General features: G+C 43.6%; 1 protein-coding gene across 1 annotated transcript in view; it reads right to left on the minus strand.

Annotated features, from left to right (window-relative positions):
• The window catches only part of LOC146799897 (cytosolic phospholipase A2 gamma-like), a 668494-nt gene that overhangs the window by 267994 nt on the left and 379548 nt on the right, over positions 1 to 20952 (minus strand). Inside the window, exon 12 of the mRNA XM_085620828.1 lies at positions 488 to 610. Coding sequence (XP_085476954.1) covers positions 488 to 610 — 123 coding nt within the window. The remainder of the gene's footprint in view (positions 1 to 487; positions 611 to 20952) is intronic.

The following is a 20952-nucleotide window of genomic DNA, read 5'->3' on the forward strand; positions in this document are numbered from 1 at the left end:
ACATAATAAGGATATTCCAAGTCACTGAGGAATTACAATTGTATGTAGAGGAACAAAGAAGAAAGACAAGTTCTTTTGTAGGGTCATGAAAGTCAGAGGTAGAGGGTATTTTATTCTTTGTAATAGATGCTCTCACCATCACCGTTCCCACAAACAAAAAGCACCAACCAAAGAGCTACATTTTAAGATTCATGGCACACTATCCAGAATATTGTATACAATAAATGAACAAAATATGTCTAGTCTGAAAGTGTCTGGCCTCTAAATGTAGACCCCTTCAGGGTGAACAGTATGCCTTTCTTTTCCTGTTTGGTACATCTCTATATCGCTTATTGTTTACTATTTATTACATTACTCATATGGTTTGAAAATTCTCCGAAGTGGCAAATATGTAAAATGGTTACCTCTATTAAAAAACATAAAATGCATATTCATCAGTGTTCATAACTATACATTCATATGTGGCTGTGCTGATCACATGAGTTACCTTCCAGTAGCTCCTCTAGTTTCTGCAGTGCCTTCTGGCCAGCTTCACTGGCCAACTCTTTAGCAGACAGGGTCATTATATATTCAGCAGCCTCGAAACACTCACGCGAACACTTCACTGGAGCTGTAAAAAATAATACTGTTGTCCAGAGTGTACACCACAAAATCAAGAATTGCCACCATTGACACAACACTTATGAAGAAGAATATTCAAGGTAGTGACGAGGACACATGAATTAAAACATTTTTGATGTTATTTCATTATCATTTTATTTAATGTATTGTAGGTCTGGGAGGAGCACATTGTAGCACACTGACAAACTATTAAAAGTATCTCAAACTAATAAAGCATGCACTGGCTTCAGATCAACCACCGATAGCCATTGCTTTGCTGAAGTGTCATTCGTGTCATTCACATTCTGCTTCAGTCCACAATTAGCATATCAAAAGTGGGTTAATGGGTCCACCTCAATGTGTCACTTCTGTGTTTGAAATGTCTATTCACTTTAGGACCAACTCCCAGTACCGCCATTCACACTTTGGAGCGTCCGGCATCACAAGGCCCACCATGCTGCTCCTTGTTTTGCTTCTGTTGTGTGTGTGCCTTGGGCAGGGTTAGAAGCTGAGAAGAAGAGGAGCCCATCTCTAACCACCACCACCACCCTGCACTGCACACCAGCTGTTTAAAGAGCCCATGTGTTTGTAAACTGAGGAGGCTAGGGACAGCTGCAAGGACTGAACAAGGAGGCGAACAGTGTTATCATGAAGAAGAACAGCATCTGTGGTGCTCTTCACCACAAGCCGCCATCTACCTGAGTCACTGCAGGTAATTGCCAGGTTTTTCTTCTCAGCATCAGCTATTACCCCATTTCAGAGAGTAACATTCTACAGAGCGCACCTCCTGCAGTGCCATCAGCTATGAATCCAAGGAGAGGGCACCTAGCATCTAACCCTAGCTTTCACATATTCATGGCTTGAGCCAACGCCGTAAGCGCTGCCTTGAGGCCTGAGCCTACTCTGCCATCTGCATTCATTTCCTGTGTAAGACCAGCAGGAGTGCCGGGGTTCAGGCAGAAATGTAATCCATGCCAACACACTTCAGGAGAAACCTTGCCTCTGAAATATGTGGCAGGTACTGAACCTATATGGCTTGGGTCAGTAATTCCTATCAGCGTCCTTTGCTTATAAGACTCAGCCTTGGCATTATTTGCCATATGTCTTTCCCAAAGACCGGAGAAATTCTTTACTCAAGCGAGTCTATGTTTCTAGCATTAAAATATGTTGATAATTTTATAACTATAAAATTTGTTAGCAGATTTTATGGTTAGTTTTATGAATCCATACTTTATTTCAGTTATTTTATTAAAATAGATTTTTTATAGAACACTGTGCGTAATAACAAAATACTTCAAAACTAATGAAAGGTGTAAAGGTCAAAACATTGAGAAATTTAAACATACAGTATGAGTGGGAAAAGCAAATTACATCAACATTCATTGAAGCCACTAAGGGCCAGTTGTACTAAGGCATTTTCTTGTCGCAAAACCTGCAATTTCATAAATTTAAGGGTCGGCAACAAGAAAATGTGGTTTTGGACTCTACTAAACCATTTTAGATATTCGGTAATATGTTACCGAATAGTTAAATGGGTGTAGAAAATCATTAATAAATGCTATTTGGAAGAAGCCGATTTAGAGTGTTCCTTCAAAATAGCAATTCCGTATGGCAAGTATTAATGTTTTGTGACTGGAAAGCGGTTGTAAAACATTAATATTTTATCAGCACCGCAGTAGAGGTGGTAACCCATTAGCTAAGGAAAAGGGGTCTCCAGTGGAACATTTTGGAAATGGTCCAAGACACATTTTTTGGGAGAAGGCAGTGGTCCATGTGCCTATATATGCTCTAAAATAACTATACCTCACTCCCCTGCCACGAGTGTTGTCATCATATGTTTCAGTGAGGTTATCAATGATGTCATAGAACATGTCATGAGTGAGTATCAGTGCATGGCAAGGCTGTGAGTTTTGGATGTTTTTTTTCTACGTGACCCCAGGCCTGCGGATCCTCCACAGATCCTGCAAGGATCCTACATAGATCTGCAGCACAGTCCCTACCCCGTCCCCCTATATTTACTTTTTGCAGGACAGGTGACTGTGTTCCCTAAGTCTTTAAATGGCTGCCACCACATCTTTGTTGATGTGGTGGCAGCCAATCAGATCTTATCAATAAATCTGTTGTATCCACAAATTCTCCATAGCATGATCTATACATACATTTTGAACCTTAATTTCTCAAAAACTATGGAATTGATTTACAATAAATCACAAAAAGCACCCTTTCAGGACAAAGATGGAGCCTTCTGCCAAATTTGGTGTAATGCTGTTCAGTTGTTTTTACAGTAATGATTTTCAATTTGCCTATCTCTTATTTGATGGGGAAAACTTGCTTTTAGACCACCCCTTTTTCTCTTCCACTCTTGTTGGATCACTCTGAAGCTTTTCAGAAAGGATTTGAGATTGATGAGACTTTTTGGGGAATGTTTTGTGAAGATTGATCTTCAAGCTCTGAGATAAATCACTCAAAAGAATTGAATAATTTTAGGAATGGATATACTAATGCAGGAGGCATAACAAAATAAACCCAAAATAACATATAAAGATGTTGACTCATTAGCGGATATACTAATGAGGAACCATTATCATTCCATAAAAACTATGACACAAAGCTGGCTGATTACTGCACAACGTGGATTTTGGAAGTGTACACAATGCAGGCCAGTCAACATGGGATGATTGAGAAAGGCTGCAGGCTCCTAAGTGGGAATGAAAGAAAAATAAGGGAACATATAACATGAGAAATAGACTTTGTAATCTATCTTCCAGAATGGAGTTGTGGCATGACTTATATGGACAGTCTCATCCATAAGGAAAAACATAGGATATTGCAACACATTTGTGGCATCAAAAATAAAGATGCAAACTACCCAACGGCAAAACTTTTTGGGACTATCATAATAGTGATGTTCAGGACCTCAAGTTTTATGAAGCCCACGATAACAAAAGAAATCAAAGAGGAGGCATTCAAATGTGTCAGTTAAAAAGGGTGGAATCAAGACCCCGAGTTCCAGGATATTGTATTTTACTCCTGAGTCTCGCCTTTCAAGATATCACTTCTTGAAAATAGTCATAGAATCACCTTTAACTGCCCTCTGAAATGGGCAGAAACGTAACAAAGTAACCTAAACAGGGTTCCAATTTCTAGTTGCAAAGTTAAATCAGTTGAGGATCTGCCGCTTCAGAGGCTGTGGCAAAGGCAACTGCATTGAGTCCATAGCAGGGGACATCAGAGAGAAATTTAGCACAGTGTTGGATGCTAACCAGATGAGCATTATACTCTCAAGAGCAAAGAGCTGGGACCACTGCTTGAAAAAGTTTAACAAAGACTTAGAAGTGGTTACAACATATAGAAACACCCTGGAGGCACACTCAGAGCCACATAACTTTCCTTGAGGACTGATTTAACATGCCACAGGGCTGGCCAATTAAACCTCATCAATGACCTCCGAGGAATTATCTGCTAGATTGGCCAACAAAGGATCAGGACTCAAAGTTGAAGGAAAAGGCTATTGGTCAAAAGATAGCATTTTTAAGGAAAACTGCTGTAAAGTTGCCTTCTCAGGATCCTTTCACTTACGCGGAAAATGTATTTGCTGCTCCAGTTTGCAGGTACACTAGGAGAAAGCTGTGAGAATACTCTTTTTGTAAGTTCATCCCTGTCTATTGCGGAATTGTATTGCTGGTTTTAAGAATCTGCACACTTTGCACTGCTGTTCAGTGGCCACTGCATATGCTCTGACCCCTACAATATGCAGGAATTGGCTAATGCCTGATTGGGGTTTTTAACTCTCCTGAAAAGCCATATTACATGGTGTAGAAACTGCAGCCAACACATGGAAAGCTAAATGTCACCTGTGGACTGCAGCACTTCTTGAGTCATTCATTCAAAACAATTTATTTCAGCTACCAGGACCACTCAAGTACAATTTATCCCACTAAATGACATACATCACAGAATAAAAAAACATCGATTATTGCTTAAAAACATAAAAGTTTACATATATACACATGATTAGAAAAATTAAACTATGTCATTAAAACCACAATAAAATATGTGAATCAAACTTACATGGCTGTGGGACATCACACAAGAAAGCCATGCAGAGCTTTTCTGCGAAGCACCCACATTGCACCCAAAGTTTAGCGATGGAAATAATCATTCCTGTGCAAGAATCTGATCTGAGAATGTGGAGGTCTTCCTCATGGTTCCATAAACCTATTGACCTACAAATCTGTACCAGCCAATTATGCCGAGGGGATGAATACCCAGGGCAGGCGCAGAAGACATGAGAAACACTTTCCTTTTGGTGGTCACAAATGGGAGAAGAGGTGCCTCCTGCGCCCTTCAAAATACTGGTCTTTTGTGGAGGCCGAGGATGCTCGGAAGTCAGCCACCGCTAAGTTATCCAGTGATTATATTAACCCCTTCGCCGCGGCGGGAATTCCGCCGCAGCGCTGGGGGGTGCGGGGGGGCAGCGCGGTGGCCCGGTGCTCATGACGGAGCCGCTCCGTCATGAGCCACAGTTGAGCTGTGCTCATGACGGAACGGTTCCGTCATGACTCCGCCCAGTTGTGTGGTCCCCCCGCACAGGCGGGGAAACAGCGCCGCGTGGGCGGAGCGGCCGCCAACGGTCGTGTCATGACGGAACCGTTCCGTCATGAGCACACGGCAACCGTGGCTCATGACGGAGCGGTTCCGTCATGAGCGGGGAAGGGGTTAATATCAAGTCCTTTTGGGGGCTGGAGTTATTTTGGGATGTGGTGAGTGTCCTAATACATAAAAACCCCTATGTTCAGTTTTGCACAGGCACTTTATCACTTCTTGAGTCATCCACAAGTGTGATAACTGACTGCTACAGTGTGTAACCAGGAGTGCAACCTGTTAAAATACCCTTTTTAAGAGGTAAGAGCTGCCCTTTTAATTATTAGTAAGTGATCCCTGCATACGTTTACTAGCCCACAAGGGAGGGTGCATAGTATTTAACAGTGGTACATGTAGCACATTAATTTTGCCTTGTCCCAACTGTGACGAGGCCCTAAAAGCTACTTTTAATGTGACAGGCCCAGCTGTCCTCTGTAGAAAACCAAAGTACAAATAAATATTACTATACTATTATCCCAGGAAAGGGCAGGCTAGAAAAGGAATTAAACAACTATTTTTAGTTGGGTGGTAGCATTTGACATGGTGGCATTTGACATGGTGGCGGTGGCATTAGATGTGGCATAACGCTGGAGGGATATCTTGTGAAGCACACCAGGGCAGGAGCAGCGGTCAGAGCAGTAGTCGGAGGACCGGAGTAACCAGTGCATGGAGGTGAAGCAGGCTGAAGGGGTGAGCGTTGGGGATATACATTGCAAGGCAGCCCCCGCTCCCTCCTGGAAGGCTTGCAGGGGCCTGAGGCATGAACCTTCAGAGGAGCGGAGAGCCAGTGAGCCCCCTACCCAGCCTCTTTCCTGACCCTAGCTCCGCATGCTGGCAGAGTGTGGGGAGAGTGGGGGAGAGCTCTAGGTGGTGCACACCCGGTGCTATACAGAAACGGTGAGCACCGGGTGTGGCTTGGGTCCACTGAGGGAACCGTGATCCCGCCGATAGGCCTGATAATCTGATAAGCTTGAGCCCTCAGAAATGCTGCTGGTAGCTGAAGTGACAGCCTGACATTGTGAAAATGCTGGAGACCCACTTTTGGGTCACAGGAGGCCAAGGGAAGTCCCAAGAAGGCTGACTGGCTTTAAGAGGCAACGGGAGGCGACGGGAGGCCTGAGTAGACTGGTGGTAGTGGTGGCATCCCGGGAAAGTGCACAATCCCTGAGGTGAGCTGTGTGGTTCAGTTACCAGTGTGCAGGAGGGTCAAGAGGGGGCACATAGGGGAACTGAGGGGAAAAGGGGGACTGTGAGCCACCTAGTAGAAGAAAACTAGGAGTTCACCATGGGTCTCAGTCTGCCTCTCCACACCTGCATCAGAAAAGACTGACAGAAGCAACATCCCACGGTAGACCCTAATTCCCTGTCCTCCTCAAACAACCTCCTGCTTCCTTCATTACAGCTACTCATATATTTACTGCCACAAGAGCACAGAAGCAAGAGAATCTCTATAAATCATCTTCAAGAGTGGAAACGCCAGGAAAACCCTTGTGAGAAACACGCTCATGCCTCTCCTTCTCTCTTCATAGGCCCCTTGCGGGTAAAATCCATTGACTGGGTGGTAGGGTGGTGCTACCCACCCTTTTCCATACAATCATTAGTCAATCTCAGCTGAACAGCACTCCTAACACTCTAGTACTCCTAAAGGTTAACCAAGGCCTGGTAACATGACCAAAAGGAAGCCTTGCCCCAGAAAAAAGCCAAGAAATTAGCAGAAGACCCCCCTTTGCCACACCTGGCACGCCCCTTTCAGGACCATTACCCTAACGCTAGTCCAATCAACAAACTAAGAAAAGTGGGGGAAGAGGAACACAGTCAAGAAGGCAAACCAACTGCTCTACAAATGCTCACATCGTCAGACTCAAAGATGCACTCAAAGATGCACCAGGGGTGTCTAGCGTGTTCGTGAAGAGGACCCAGGACCAAGTCGTCCAATCATTAACACCCGGGCGGATAAACAAATACTTCTCCAAAGTCCCCTCGAACAAACTCAGTAACCGAATTAACTGGGCTCAAGGGAGTCCAACAAGTCATCAACGCTCTTACGCAGTGAAGGTCCAGAGGGGCCGAAGGATACTGGGCCAAAATTTACTAGGTCAAACCCCTGTCCAGGGCCTCACAGTATAGTGAAGAGATTCTTCCACCGACCCCTCTCCAGGAACACTGGGAATAGCACTGAAGAGAGCAGCAAAGGTAGGAGATAATTATCTCCCCAATCAGCTGGGCACAGACAACCGGGGGCTGGAACGAGAAGCTCTGCCTAGCAAGCAGTGCCCACACGAGATTGCGGTGATCGCGCAAGTGCATAACAGTGTGACTACCCTTTTGTCCACCACACTGTTGCAGACAATCCCCACAGAAAAAGAAACAGAGTCATTAAATACTCTCCAGAGGTCAACTTCGCTCAATCTCCCTCAAAGGAGACTAGGAGGGAAAGCTTATCCAACTAGGAACTGGGAAATCGTTTGGACCGCTTTTTCGCCACACTGGAAGCTCAAATTGATGCTCAAATTGAAGCTTCACTGGCACAAACTCCAACACCCAGATCCTATCATAGAAACAGATCTATTTGTCCTCTACATTTAGGGGCACCATGGTCCCCACTTACAGGGTCCTTTACTCCCTCTCTGGCCTCTCTGCCCTACATCAGCATTAAACAAGACAAGATTGCCAGGGTTCTTGTATGCCAATTGCAAAAGATGGAGCTTCAGATTGACCTAATTCAGTCCATGGGCTAAAGCCTAGTAGATCTGGGACACAGATTAACCACAGTAAAAAGCTCTCCGGGGCAGGCTGGAGCAGACCAACCCTGCTCATGTTCTCCATTGATTGCTGAAATAAGCTCCCTACCTGATATACTATGGCCACTAGTGGACAACTTCAAGAAAATGACCCCTGGTCCAATGAAATACATAGCCACATCGTCGCCGATTAGAACCACCAGAGCCAACACAATGGATTCCAACCATGCACCTTCCCTTTCTCTATTTACAATCAATATGGCATAGTACCCAGGTCCCGTATCATATATGCTACATACATTAGTGAGTCGTGAGATGAGTTTGGGATACACGACAGTGAGACACCTCATTAGAATGTAGTGCAAGTTAATAAATAATTGAGTAAACGCCTGTAGCACTTTTAACACTACAACTTTGCTTTAGGACGTTACTACATTACCTTACACTATTTATTTTCATCTTTATTTAAAACATGTTTTTTTATAGATATGCAGGCGGGTTTGAAAAACACTTACCTTGTTGTTAAATAAAAAAACAGTGTTGTGTGGTGGCAAGGTGGTATTTGTACCTAGGTCCTGGAAGCAAGACGGGCTAAGATTGGCAGCAAGCCTAACATCATCAGAACTCAAATTTTGAATGTATGAATGAATGAAGGAAGATTTATATAGCGCAACTAAGCCCAAAGGCATCAAGGCGCCGAACAAAAGGATAAAACAGACCAGAGCTACTCCTACGGGTAGGCCTTGGCAAAGAGCCACGTCTTTAATGCCTTTCGAAACATAGGGAGAGTATGCTGAGATTTGATTTCAATAGGGCAAGAATTCCACTATTTTGGGGCTAGTGACGAGAAGGCTCTCCCTCCCCATTTAACTCTTTGAAAACGGGGAACTGAGAGCAGATTCCTTCCCCAGGAACGCAGATTTCTGCTCGGGACATAGGGAGCCAGCAAGTCCTTCACTCCTTCTGCCCCACTGCCAGACAGGGCCCCAAAGGTCATACAAAGGATCTTAAAAACAATCCTATCTTGGATAGGTAACCAATGCAGACTCTTTCTAGCAGCGGTGGCTGACGAAATCCTAGGAGCATCAAGCACAAATTTGGCTACCGCATTTTGGGCTATTTGTAGAAGCTGCACAAGGCCCTTATTAATGCCAGGATAAAGAGCATTGCAGTAGTCAAGCCGTGAGGCGACCAATGCAACCACAATCTGCTTGAAAAAAAGCATCAGCATTTGTGGAAATAATACCAAAACATACACACGCCTCTAAAAGCGGGAATAACAAACAGCAATATATATGCAATGCAGGAATAAATATAGCACATTAGGGGCACCATTAAACTCTGCCATTAAGCAGTTGGTGGAGTTTTTCCTGAACTCCGTGCTCCAGGCAGAGCGCAGAGTGGGCAAAACTCTGCAAACTCCACTCGCAGAGCACAGTTTACCACCTACCCCTGGTAATAAGGTCCAATATTGACATCAAGGGGTTCTGTTCACATCATAAACACTGAGGCTAAAAGCAGAATTGGGCCACATTACTCATGTTTCCTGTTATGTATTCTTCTATTACATGTTTATGTTGTGGTACCATGTTTGAAAAAGCTGTTTTCTTTAAAGTTCAGCTAACAATAGTCATTAATTGGAGATAGAATGCGTACATGTACCTTTCATGAATAGATTGTGAATAAAACAATGGAGATTGGTGAGTGCATGTGGAGTTGTGTGATTCTGTGCCTGCACTGTTAATTGCATAATTATTGATATACCACATTTGAGCATAATTTGCAGATTTTACTTTAAAAAAAAAAACTCTTGAAGCTCAATTTTGTCAATATAAAACTGCCAGAAAATGTACCACATAATTAGCCTTTTTGGCTTCATAATTTAGATAACATTTAAACGTAATTTAGGTAAAATTGCTCAAGTAAATCTTTGCTGAGTAGCTCAGTGGATGTCAGTATGATGATGAAACTCATATTTCTGAGGGAACCATGCAACATTTCCCATATTTCACTGTTTCCCAACATCTAAATCATGTGTAAATATATATACTCACAAATAGGGATTCAAGTACAAAATGGCTGATCTTTGAGACGTCAGCACACAGTTTGAGCTGAAAATTAAATCCCCAACTCTCAATCAGAGTAGTCACCTGCCCTCAGTCAGGGTTATACAAAAAATGTGCAGTTTATGTAGTAAATTAAATAAATGTGCATTTATTTTGCATAATACTCTTTAGAGTGGTGGTGACTTCTCTGATTGAGAGTGAACTCTTTGAAATCACTATGTAGTGACAGTCACAGTTTCCATTGAAAAGGCATTTTTTGATTTGCCTATATGTTTTTACTCCATTAACAGAGTAAAGACTAATGATTCCTCTAAATTACACTTTGATGTTTTTGAGTAATGTGATTGGCTGGAGAATGCCTCTGGATAAAAAAACTTATACTACCTTGACACTTGTGATTTGGCACTGACATGCGAGTTTCACTCTGGAATTAAATACTGCACAGTAATGGGAGGTCACCCTCAAAGATAACAGAGCAGAGAGGTGTCTGAGGGTTACCCAGAAGCATGGAAAACTCAAGACCCATGTCAAGAAAAAAACACAGTAAACAGGGCGTGATCCATAAGTCAAGATGAGATCATCAACTGATATTTTAGGAATCAGATTTGACTTCCATTTTATGGTAGACTTGCAAAAACGGTATATGATTAGTGAGTTTCACACTGTTGGAAAATAAATAGCTCAGGCAGACATTATTGTGAGTGTTTGACCACAGAGCACAGGTGAGAGAAACCTGTTGATATGGACCAGGTTCTTGGGAACAGGGCCTAACTACTGCGAATGTCTACAGTAGGTTGACTGTGCTCAACGGGTGGCTGGCCATCCATGCCAGGTTGGGTTGAGGACCAGGTCCTGCTCCCAACCACCAGTGTGCACTGTGCACAGTGGGAGTTGGCTTCCCATGGTGGGTTGTGCACTGAGTTTGGCCGCAAGCTAAGCCCTGTTAGAAAACACCTATGAATGGCCGAAGGTTGTGTGAAGTGGTAGTTGGTTTGCCCGAGGTGGATTTAATCAATCAATCAATCAGGATTTATAAAGTGCAGCTAATCACTCGATAGAGTATCCAGGCATTTGCAGGTCCAGGAGGCTTATTCGAACAGCCAGGTTTAGAGGCTGTTCGGAAAGCCGGAACTGAAGTGATGGTCCAGAGGTGAGTGGGGAGGCTGTTCCAGGTGTTTGCTGTGATGTGGGAGAAGGAGCATCCTCCACTGCTGCTTCGGTTGAAGTGGGGTGTATGGGCAAGTGAATGGGAGGTGGAGCACAGTCTTCTTGATGGTTAATGTTTGTGGGTCCTTGGTTGTGTAGAGCTTTGTGAGTGTGGATCAGCAACTTGAATTGGCCTCTCTTCTATGCAAGAACCCAGTGGAGTTGCCTGAGAGGGGGTGTGATGTGGGTTTGACGGGGTAGGCTGAAGATGAGTCTGGCTGCAGCATTATGTATGGTCTGAACACTCTGTGGGAGGTGTGTGGCGATTCCTACGTAGAGGGTGTTGCAATAGTCCAGTCAGCTGGTGATGAGGACATGTGTCATGATGCGTCTCTTCTGTAGGGGTAGCCACTGGAAGATCGTATGTAGCATGTACAGAGTGAGAAAGCAGGCTGAAGAGACTGGGTTAATCTGTGATTTCATGGTGAGCTTGTTGTCAATGATGATTCCGAGGTTTCTGGTGTGGTTGGAGTGAGTCAGTGTGGGTCATAGGTCTGATGGCCACCAGGAGTCGTTCCATGTATTGCTGCTCTTGCCAAATATCAGTACTTCCATCTTTTCTGTGCTCAGCTGCAGGCAGTTGTTCTTCATTGAGCCAGCAACGTTTGTCATGCATCTGTGGAAGTTGGTTCCGGTGGTGGTGTGGTCATCGGTAAATGAGAGGATGAGTTGGGTGTCGTCTGTATAGGAAATTATGTTGCGACCTGTGGGATTTGACAATGTTGGCCAGGGGGGTAATATATGCGTTGTGGGGCTGAGAGATGAGTCCTGGGGAACACCGCAGGTGATCTATTTTGGTTCAGGGGCGAAAGGGAGGAGCTGGATCCTCTGGGTCCTTCCAGTGAGGAAGGATATAATCCCCTTGGATGCTGATGTGGTAGAGTCTTTCGATCAGCGTGTAGTGGGATATGGTGTCAAAGGCTGCCGAGAGTTCGAGGAGGATCAAAGTTGCTGTTTCTCCTCAGTTGAGGTTTCGGATGCTGTTGGTGGCTATGTGGTGGTTTTGGTACTGTGAATGCTACGGAAGCTGGATTGAGAGGAGGTCTAGTAGCTGGTTCAGCTCCAGGTGTGTCATAAGTTGATTGTTTATTATCTTTATACAGGAAATGGGAGCAGGGAGATTGGCTAGTAGTTTTGGGGTTTTCTAGGGTCAGAGGATTTTTTGAGTAGTGGTCTGAGTTTGGAGTGTTTTCAGGCATCGGGAAATGTTGCGGTGGTGATAGAGGTGTTGAGTAGGGTGCTGAGTTCCTAGCTGATTATTTGTTTTTTGAACTTGCACATATGGTACGGGCCTGGGTCTGTGGGAGTTCCCGAGTGGATGGATTTTATGGTGGAGGTGGTGTCCTGGGTGTAGAAGATGTTCCAGGTGGTTAGAGTGTGGTTTGTGTCAGGTACGGTGGTGGCGTATCTGTAGAGGAAGTCCGCAGTTTTAACTCTATCTTTTCAGTCAATAAATAGATAGTGTGAGAAATTGGTTTGTTGGTTGATTGGGGTGTGAGCTCTGGTCTAGCAACAGCCACAAACCTTTCAAGAGTGAACCACAAAACATCACTAAATTAACCCGTGCTTAACCCAGGGTAGCTTGACGCACAAGCAATCAGGCTTAACTTAAAGCAAGGTATAAAGTATTTATATAGCACACAAACAGTAATAAAGTAAAAATACAATGCAACAAAAATCCCAAACCAAGTTAGACAAATAGATATTTTAATAAATTATTTGACACCAAAACAGGAAAAATCCTATCAGTAAAAGCAGAGATATTGACTTTCAAACAATTAAGTCAAAATAGCAATAAAAGCACAAAGCACCAACAAGGCATATCTGGTTACACTGGACCAGGACAAAGTCAAAAGTTCAGGCCGACTGTGATAGAGCGAGGGCCGGCTACAAGGACCAGGCTTGGCCTGCTGAATAAAAGTCCTCTATGCCGGGTTGCGTCAGAGTTGAGAATCCTGTCAACGAGGAGAATGCGGGATGCAGCCTAACCAATGCGTCAATGTCAAAACGGTGTGTCAGTGTCAATCCTCAAGGTGGCAGCGATGCACTGGTCCTCATTTGCTCAGCATTGGGCATGCATCGGCACCCATGAGTGCAGGGGCTGCTATGCAGAGTTCTCAGCATCATCGTCAAGGCTGCTGTTGACAGAAATTTGAAGCCTTTTGGCTGGGAAGAGCGTTGCACAGTGGTAGTTCCGAAGACAATGTGTCTGGTCGAGCCATGCAGCAGAGGCGATGCGCTGGTTCTGGTCACACATGAGGGGTAGAATGCTGGTTCCGATCCATGCAACAGAACTGATGTACCAGTTTGAGAGAGGATGCATGGGGTTGGCTGCAGCAAGCACTTTGGGCCCACTTCCAAGGGTCCAGGACTGAGGTGGCACTATTTGGGAAGACAGACTTACAAATGTCAGAGTCAAGGTGCAGAAGCATGATAGCGAACTAGCCCTTGGAGTCACTTTGGGTTTCATGGGCTAAGAGATGCAGATCCAGTCCTTCCTACCCAGACCAGGAGGGCAGCACACATGAGGTCAGTACAGCAAGAAAGCAGTTCTTCCTGGGCAGCAGTCCAGCAGAGTGGCGGTCCTTCAGCAGCACAGCAGTCCTTTTTCCTGGCAGAGTATCCACAGGTCCAGAAGTGTACTGAAGTGTTAGGGTCTGAGGTCCAGTGCTTATACACTGTGAAGCCTCTGAAGTGGGGGAGACTTGCACAGATGTCCGCTTTTCCTGCCTTGGCTCCGGACTCACTACAGTGAGGTATGTAGCCCTTTGTGTGGTGACAGAACACAGCCCATTTAGATGTAAGTGTGAGACTGTGCCCAGCTCCTCCCTCTCATCCTCTAAGGATGGCTCATTAAGTCACAACTAAGCTCCCATTCTGTGTGGCTGTCTAGGGGAATACACAAAGTTTAGCTGTCACACCCCCCAGATGCGGATCAGCGACAGGCTGCAGGCACACATGGCCAAGAGCACAAAAGTGCCATCTTTCTAAAAGTGGCATTTTTAAAAATGCAATGCAAAATCAAACTTTGCCATTAGAGGGGATTTATCGTTACAATTTCATAGGTACCAAACGTGACAGATCCATGTTCTCTCAATTAGGAATTACAGATTATTAAATGTAATAAAGAATCACCAATGTCACCCTATAAGAGGGGTAGGCTTCACACTGGTAAAAAAATGAATTTGGAAGTTTTTCACAAGCAGGACATCTAAAACTTAAAAGTACAAGCCCTACATTTTCTACTTATACGGCACTCTGCCCTATGGGCTACCTAGGGCCTACCTTAAGGGTGACTTATATGTAATAAGAGGGGAGTTGAAGACTTGGCAAGGGTATTTAAATGACAGGTCGGTATGTCATTGGGACACTGCCTTCAAGCTGCAATTGCAAGCCTGGGACAAGTTTTAGAGTGCTGCTAAAGCGAGAGGCACAATAATAATAGTAGCATTTCATGTACAGGCCCTGGGTTTATGGTATACCACTGTGCAAGGTACTTATAAGTAAATTAAATATTCAAATTATGTGTATGCCAATCAAACCATGTTTAGGAGAGTGAGCACAAGCATATTAGCACTGGTTAGCAGTGGTGAATTGCACTGAGTCCTAAGGCCAATAAAAATGAAATCAGCGAAATTGGAGGCAAGCAGGCAAAAGGTTTACCAGAGTCCAAAACGTCTAATTAAAACTTGACCCTAAGTCACCAATGGCACAGGCTGTGTTTAAAACAACACTTACGAATCTGCATTACAGGACCAATTGTACTTCTTAGCCACTAACTGAATATCTTTTTGTTCAGAGGGGCATACTATAACCCATCAATAGCAGGTTGCTTGCGCCTCAGCTTCCCACTTTCCTGAAAAAGAATCCTCAATGAGATATTTTTATGTGGGAAGTCCACAGCACTTAACTAGCCACCTTTTGTGACCCAGGGCATACTGCTAACAGGACGTAAGTCATCCATTACTAAAGGTGGTTTTTTTGCGCATCAGGATCACATCCTAAAATTTATATTGGACCCATTTTCCTACACCTTGAACTAGATAATTCTCTTGTCACTGAGGTATTTTGCAGGACTCGGCAAGCTGTCTTCTTGGATCCTACAGTTTTGTACATATTTATTATGCCACCCTTGGCAAGAACTGCATACTTAAGATAGCTATCCATTGAGTTTATTACATATGAGATAACCCATCAAGAGACAAAGCATTTTTTGATTAGATCTTTATGTATTCACCTACACAGTTCATTTACCCGTCTCTTTACCCTTAGTTAAGAAACCTGTACTATATGGCCATCCATACATTCTTTTCCTGGGACTGGTCCATTACGTCTGAAGTTTGTTGACAGACTTCCTACGATACTATTAGCACAGACAAAGTGCATACAAATATACTATTATCATCTTATTTTCTGTAAGAGTAAATCTGTTTCTTCTGGCTTGAGACCTAATGATACATATCTGTCTCTCAGGACTTTTTTATCGATTCTCGGCACGGCGACGAGACCACATTTGTTGAGTCTCCAGTAATCTCAAACTACCTTCAGGATCTATTCCTTTACTTATTGAAGGTTAGATTTCCTTTTATCTTACAAGACCAGGCATGGTCTCAAACACGGATTATCATTGGTCGCCCCCTTCCCAATAGATTTCACGTTATGTTGTCACGTTTAACTTTATGGGTATCACTTATTTTCTGGTGTTTTCTGCTCTGCGTGTTGCCTTTCAAATATCGGTTTTCACTCTTGCCTCACCTGATATTACAATACCAAGGTCTTGAACTTTCTGACCTCTTCTACTTTCTTTATAAAGGTAATGCAATGTTTTTTTCTGCATCCACTTCATGATATCACGATTTATATACACTCTTTGACATCGCCCTGAGATATTTTCCTTTTCGGCCTTCTTCTTCACCTGTCAAATAATAGAACACTTGCTTTAAAGGAATTGGTACTGGGCTGATTATATGTACCTAACGGATGGTGAATAAGATACATATTTATTCATATTATTACTATTATTACAGCCTTGAAAAAGTTATGGCTGTAACGAAACACGTGTCGGCTGTTATGTTTCCCCATCACCAAGCTGTTTTGTTCCTCCATTGACAAAAATTGGACCATCACTAGCAAACTGAATAGCATCTTATTGTTTAATATTTTAACAAATGTATGAAGACGCTACTTTGAATGTATATCCCATGTATACATGGCACCATATCAAACACATTTTATTCGCAAAATACTGTGTATTGACTAAATAACACACTAACTATTACATTTGAGACAATCCCAGTACAACTTGACCATTGGTGTCTCCTGTGATTTGAGCTACCTGAAGAGTATGTAGAATTTGTGCTTTAAACTGAATTAAGAATGCAGAGGTAAATATTAGGAGTGCTGGGGTACAATTGTTGAGATAGATAGATAGATAGATAGATAGATAGATAGATAGATAGATAGATAGATAGATAGATAGATAGATAGATAGATAGATAGATAGATAGATAGATAGATAGATAGATAGATAGATAGATAGATAGATAGATAGATAGATAGATAGATAGATAGATAGATAGATAGATAGATAGATAGATAGATAGATAGATAGATAGATAGATAGATAGATAGATAGATAGATAGATAGATAGATAGATAGATAGATAGATAGATAGATAGATAGATAGATAGATAGATAGATAGATAGATAGATAGATAGATAGATAGATAGATAGATAGATAGATAGATAGACAATAAAGTACTGCCAGACCTTCAGTAGACCGATTCTAATATCTTTTTGGAACAAATGCCAAACTGCTTTAATGAGGTTTTTGATTTAGCGCTTCAAATTCCACTGTTATTATTCAGGTCCATAATCATCATGTGAAAGTGCAAGACACCAAGGGTTTAATCAGTGTGTGAGACAAGTTCATGTATTACCATGTATTACAAAAATACAACCTATCCTCCATTGGACATAATAAGTTGTAGACCTGTCAGACTTAGGGTGATCTTCCTCCCAACTTTTTGCCCTCCTTCCCTGTGTTTGCTAAACTTGTTTTTGCTGGCCTTACGACTATGAGCACTTTACTACTGTTAATCAGTGCTAAAGTGCATGTGCTCTCTCATCTAAACATAGTAATATTGGCTCACACCCAATCGGCAAATGTAATTTACTTATGAGCCTCTAGTACAGTGCACTACATGTGCCCCGGGCCTGTAAATAAAATGGTACTAGTGGGCCTGCAGGACTGATTGTGCCACCCACTCAAGTATCCCTTTAAACATGGATCAGGCCTGCCAATCCCAAGCCTGTGTGTGCAGTTTTGAACTGCGATTTCCACCTGGGAAAATAAACATTTTGCCAAGCCCAAACATTTCTTTTTAATACTATAAGCCACCCCCAAAGGTAGGCCCCGGACAGCCCGAAGGGCACGGTGCAATGTATTTAAAAAGCAGGACATGTACTTTTAAGTTTTACATGTCCTGGTAGCGAAAAACTCTTCAGTCTAGTTTTCGCTTCTGCAAGGCCCATCTCTCCCATAGGATAACATTGGAGTTGCCTTACTACATTTTATAAGTAATTTTCAAATTGGAAGAGATAAACCCTCCAAGTTTGGTATCACTGGATTCACAATTTAAAATCCTAACTTATGGTGTTGTTGCATATCAAATAGCAATTCTGAAAATGACACTTTTAGAATATTTGCAAGTTGTTATCCTGAACATCGGAGCCTCGAGCGAGTGCGAACAGGTCTACGGAGTAGCCTTGATGGAGGTTTGACTACAGGCGTCCCTCCTTTAACTCCTCGAAGGACTCATGGGGCCAAATGATGGTCACATTTGAAGTCTTTTTGATATTTAATACAGACCAATTAGGTGATCTATATTTATTTTGTATTTTTCATTATTATTGTGTTTATTGTGTGACACCTGAAGTGGCAACTTCATTTCTTCTTTCTAGGTCCTGACAAAATGCCTTGGGGAAGGGCATGAAACTAGTTGACCATAAAGGGATACAATAGGTATTCACGACTAGGGTTTTCCCACACGTCCCCAGATTTTAGCATACCATTTAAGAGGTAGGAAATAAAACTGTTTTGGACCGACTAATCTGGTATTTTTTAACTTTTCCTTTTCTTTGCCAAACCCACTCCCTTCTTAATTAACCTAGGTGGTTAGGTGTATAGGAACAACCCAGTATTTTATAATCAAGTACTCCCGCGTATCCGTTGGTAGTAGCACGCCCCTGTCCGTAGAGGGCAGGGATGGACCCAATGATGAAGCATGCCACCAAGGGGAAACCCGGGTGGGTGAGGGTTTTTTTAAAAGAAAAAATCTATTTCCTTTCACCGTGTTCCAGCAAGAAGAAGAAATCTCTTTTCCCTTCTTCCTAATGGAGGGGACCTTTCTTGATTATCTGTATGTTGTTGCCCTAGCCATTTGCTGCCTGCAGCTAGTCCCTGATCACATGCCTGGTTGTAGTTGGGCTTTGTATATTCCTCCCAGACAGCTACACACAATGGGAATTTTGGCGTAACTGAATGGGCCATCACTGGCAGAATGAGAGTGAGGAGCTCGACCTACCCTCACTTGCACCTGAATAGGCTGTTTCCTTTCTCTACAGAAAGGACTGCATACCCCCTGTAGTTAGTTTAGAACCAGGGCAAAGTAGGAAGGGCATCTGTGCACTTCAAAGGCAGGCCCTAGAAGCTTCTACCCAATTCAAAGGACCTCAGACACCATCACTTAAGTACACTTTTGGGTCTGTGGATACTCTGACAGGAAAAAAGACTGATGTGATGTTGAAGGACTGCCACTATGCTGGACTCCTGCTTTGCTGTGTGTCTATGTTGCCTGTGACCCCCATATGGGAAGGATTGGACCTGCATCGCTTGAAACCTGAGTAACTCCAAGGGCTAGTTGGCTGGTCTCCTTATCTGAAGCCTCAGGGACATAACAGGCTTCCAGCAACCTTGTACCTGCATCTGGACTCTGCTATCTTCAAGTCTACCCTACAAAGTGATGCCACCTCAGTCCTGGACCCTTGGAAGTGGGCCTAAGGTGCTTGCTATCGGAACTGATGCATCTTCGCTTCTGAGAAACGCATTTCCAGGCAGAACCAACACATCTTAGTTGAGCAGCACATTCCGTGCAGAACCAATGCATCACTGATGCTGTGTTGATTAGACCAGTCTCAGAAGGCCTGTATTACCCTTCCAGCCCTCAGAACTGACACATCACTGCCTGTGCAGTGCTTCTCCAGCCCAGGTCCTCACATCTGCAGTCGACGTCAGCTTCGAAGATGGACTCCGCATCACAGATCTCTGGGACCAACGCATCGCCAGCAGTGCACCACTTCCCAGTACTTCGTATCGCATGCTCCATTGACAGGATCCTTGATGTCAATGCAACATGATCATGCACAACAACTGTGTTGAACTTCAGAACTGTCATATCGCTTCAGCTACATGGGGCTTCTTAGCCCCCTAATCCATGCAACGCTTCACAGAAAGATTTAAGGCATTTTGTTCAGTGGGCTTAAGTGAGTCCCTGTAGTTGACTCACACTCCATCATGAACACAAGGAGATGATGGACATAGCGCTGAAACTTTTCATACACTCACCCCCAGTCACAGATCTGGGTTGAATCCATCGTCATTCTTTAGCTCACTTCGCCATCCCAGTTCAGACCCAACTTTATGCAAATCAGTCTTGACCCTGTGCCTCATGGGAACAGTCCAGCACGAACTGCCAAGCTAGGTCTTCCCTGGACCGGAAACATGAATCCTAGGACCATTTTGGGGTAACACCCCTCATCAGCCAGGCTAGCTTGAATCTTGTTGCAAAGTCAGCAAGGGACCCACACCTGGGCATGGACGACCAACTTAGGGCAAACAAAGCAAACACAAGGAGATGATGGACTTAGCGCTGAAACTTTTCAGACACTCACCCCCAGTCACAGATCTGGGTTGAATACATCATCATTCTTTAGCTCACTTCACCACCCCGCTTCAGACCCAGCTATATGCAAATCAGTCTTGACCCTGTGTCTCATGGGAACAGTCCAGCCCGAACTGCCAAGCCAGGTCTTCCCTAGACGGGAAACAGGCATCCTGGGACCGGTTTCGGGGTAACACCCCTCATCAGCCAGGCTAGCTTGAATCCAGTTGCAAAGTGAGCAAGGGACCCACGCCTGGGCATACCCTGCCAATTTAGGGCAAACAAAAACAAACACAAGGAGATGATGGACGTAGCGCAGAACATTTTCAGACACTCACCCCCAGTCACAGATCTGGGTTGAATCCATCATCGTTCTTTAGCTCACTTTGCCATCCCAGTTCAGACACGGCTATATGCAAATCAGTCTTGACCCTGTACCTCATGGGAACAGTCCAGCCCGAACTGCCAAGCCAGGTCTTCCCTGGACCAGAAACATGCTCCATCGTGGTCATACTGAACTTGTGACTTTGTCCCGGTCCGGCGCGACCTGATATCAATCAATCAACCAATCAATTCAGCTTTATTTCGGCTCAAAAGTACATAAATAAATATAAATAAATATGGGTATAATACAATAATTAAAAGACTGTTAGTTAGTGAGCGTACTATAATGAGAGATGTGAAAAAATAACAGTAGGGTCAAGTATTAGAATCCAAAGCTGATCTTGAAAGTGCAGTATATTACAATACT

Source organism: Triturus cristatus, chromosome 8 (assembly GCF_964204655.1).
Source record: "Triturus cristatus chromosome 8, aTriCri1.1, whole genome shotgun sequence".
NCBI lineage: Eukaryota > Metazoa > Chordata > Amphibia > Caudata > Salamandridae > Triturus > Triturus cristatus.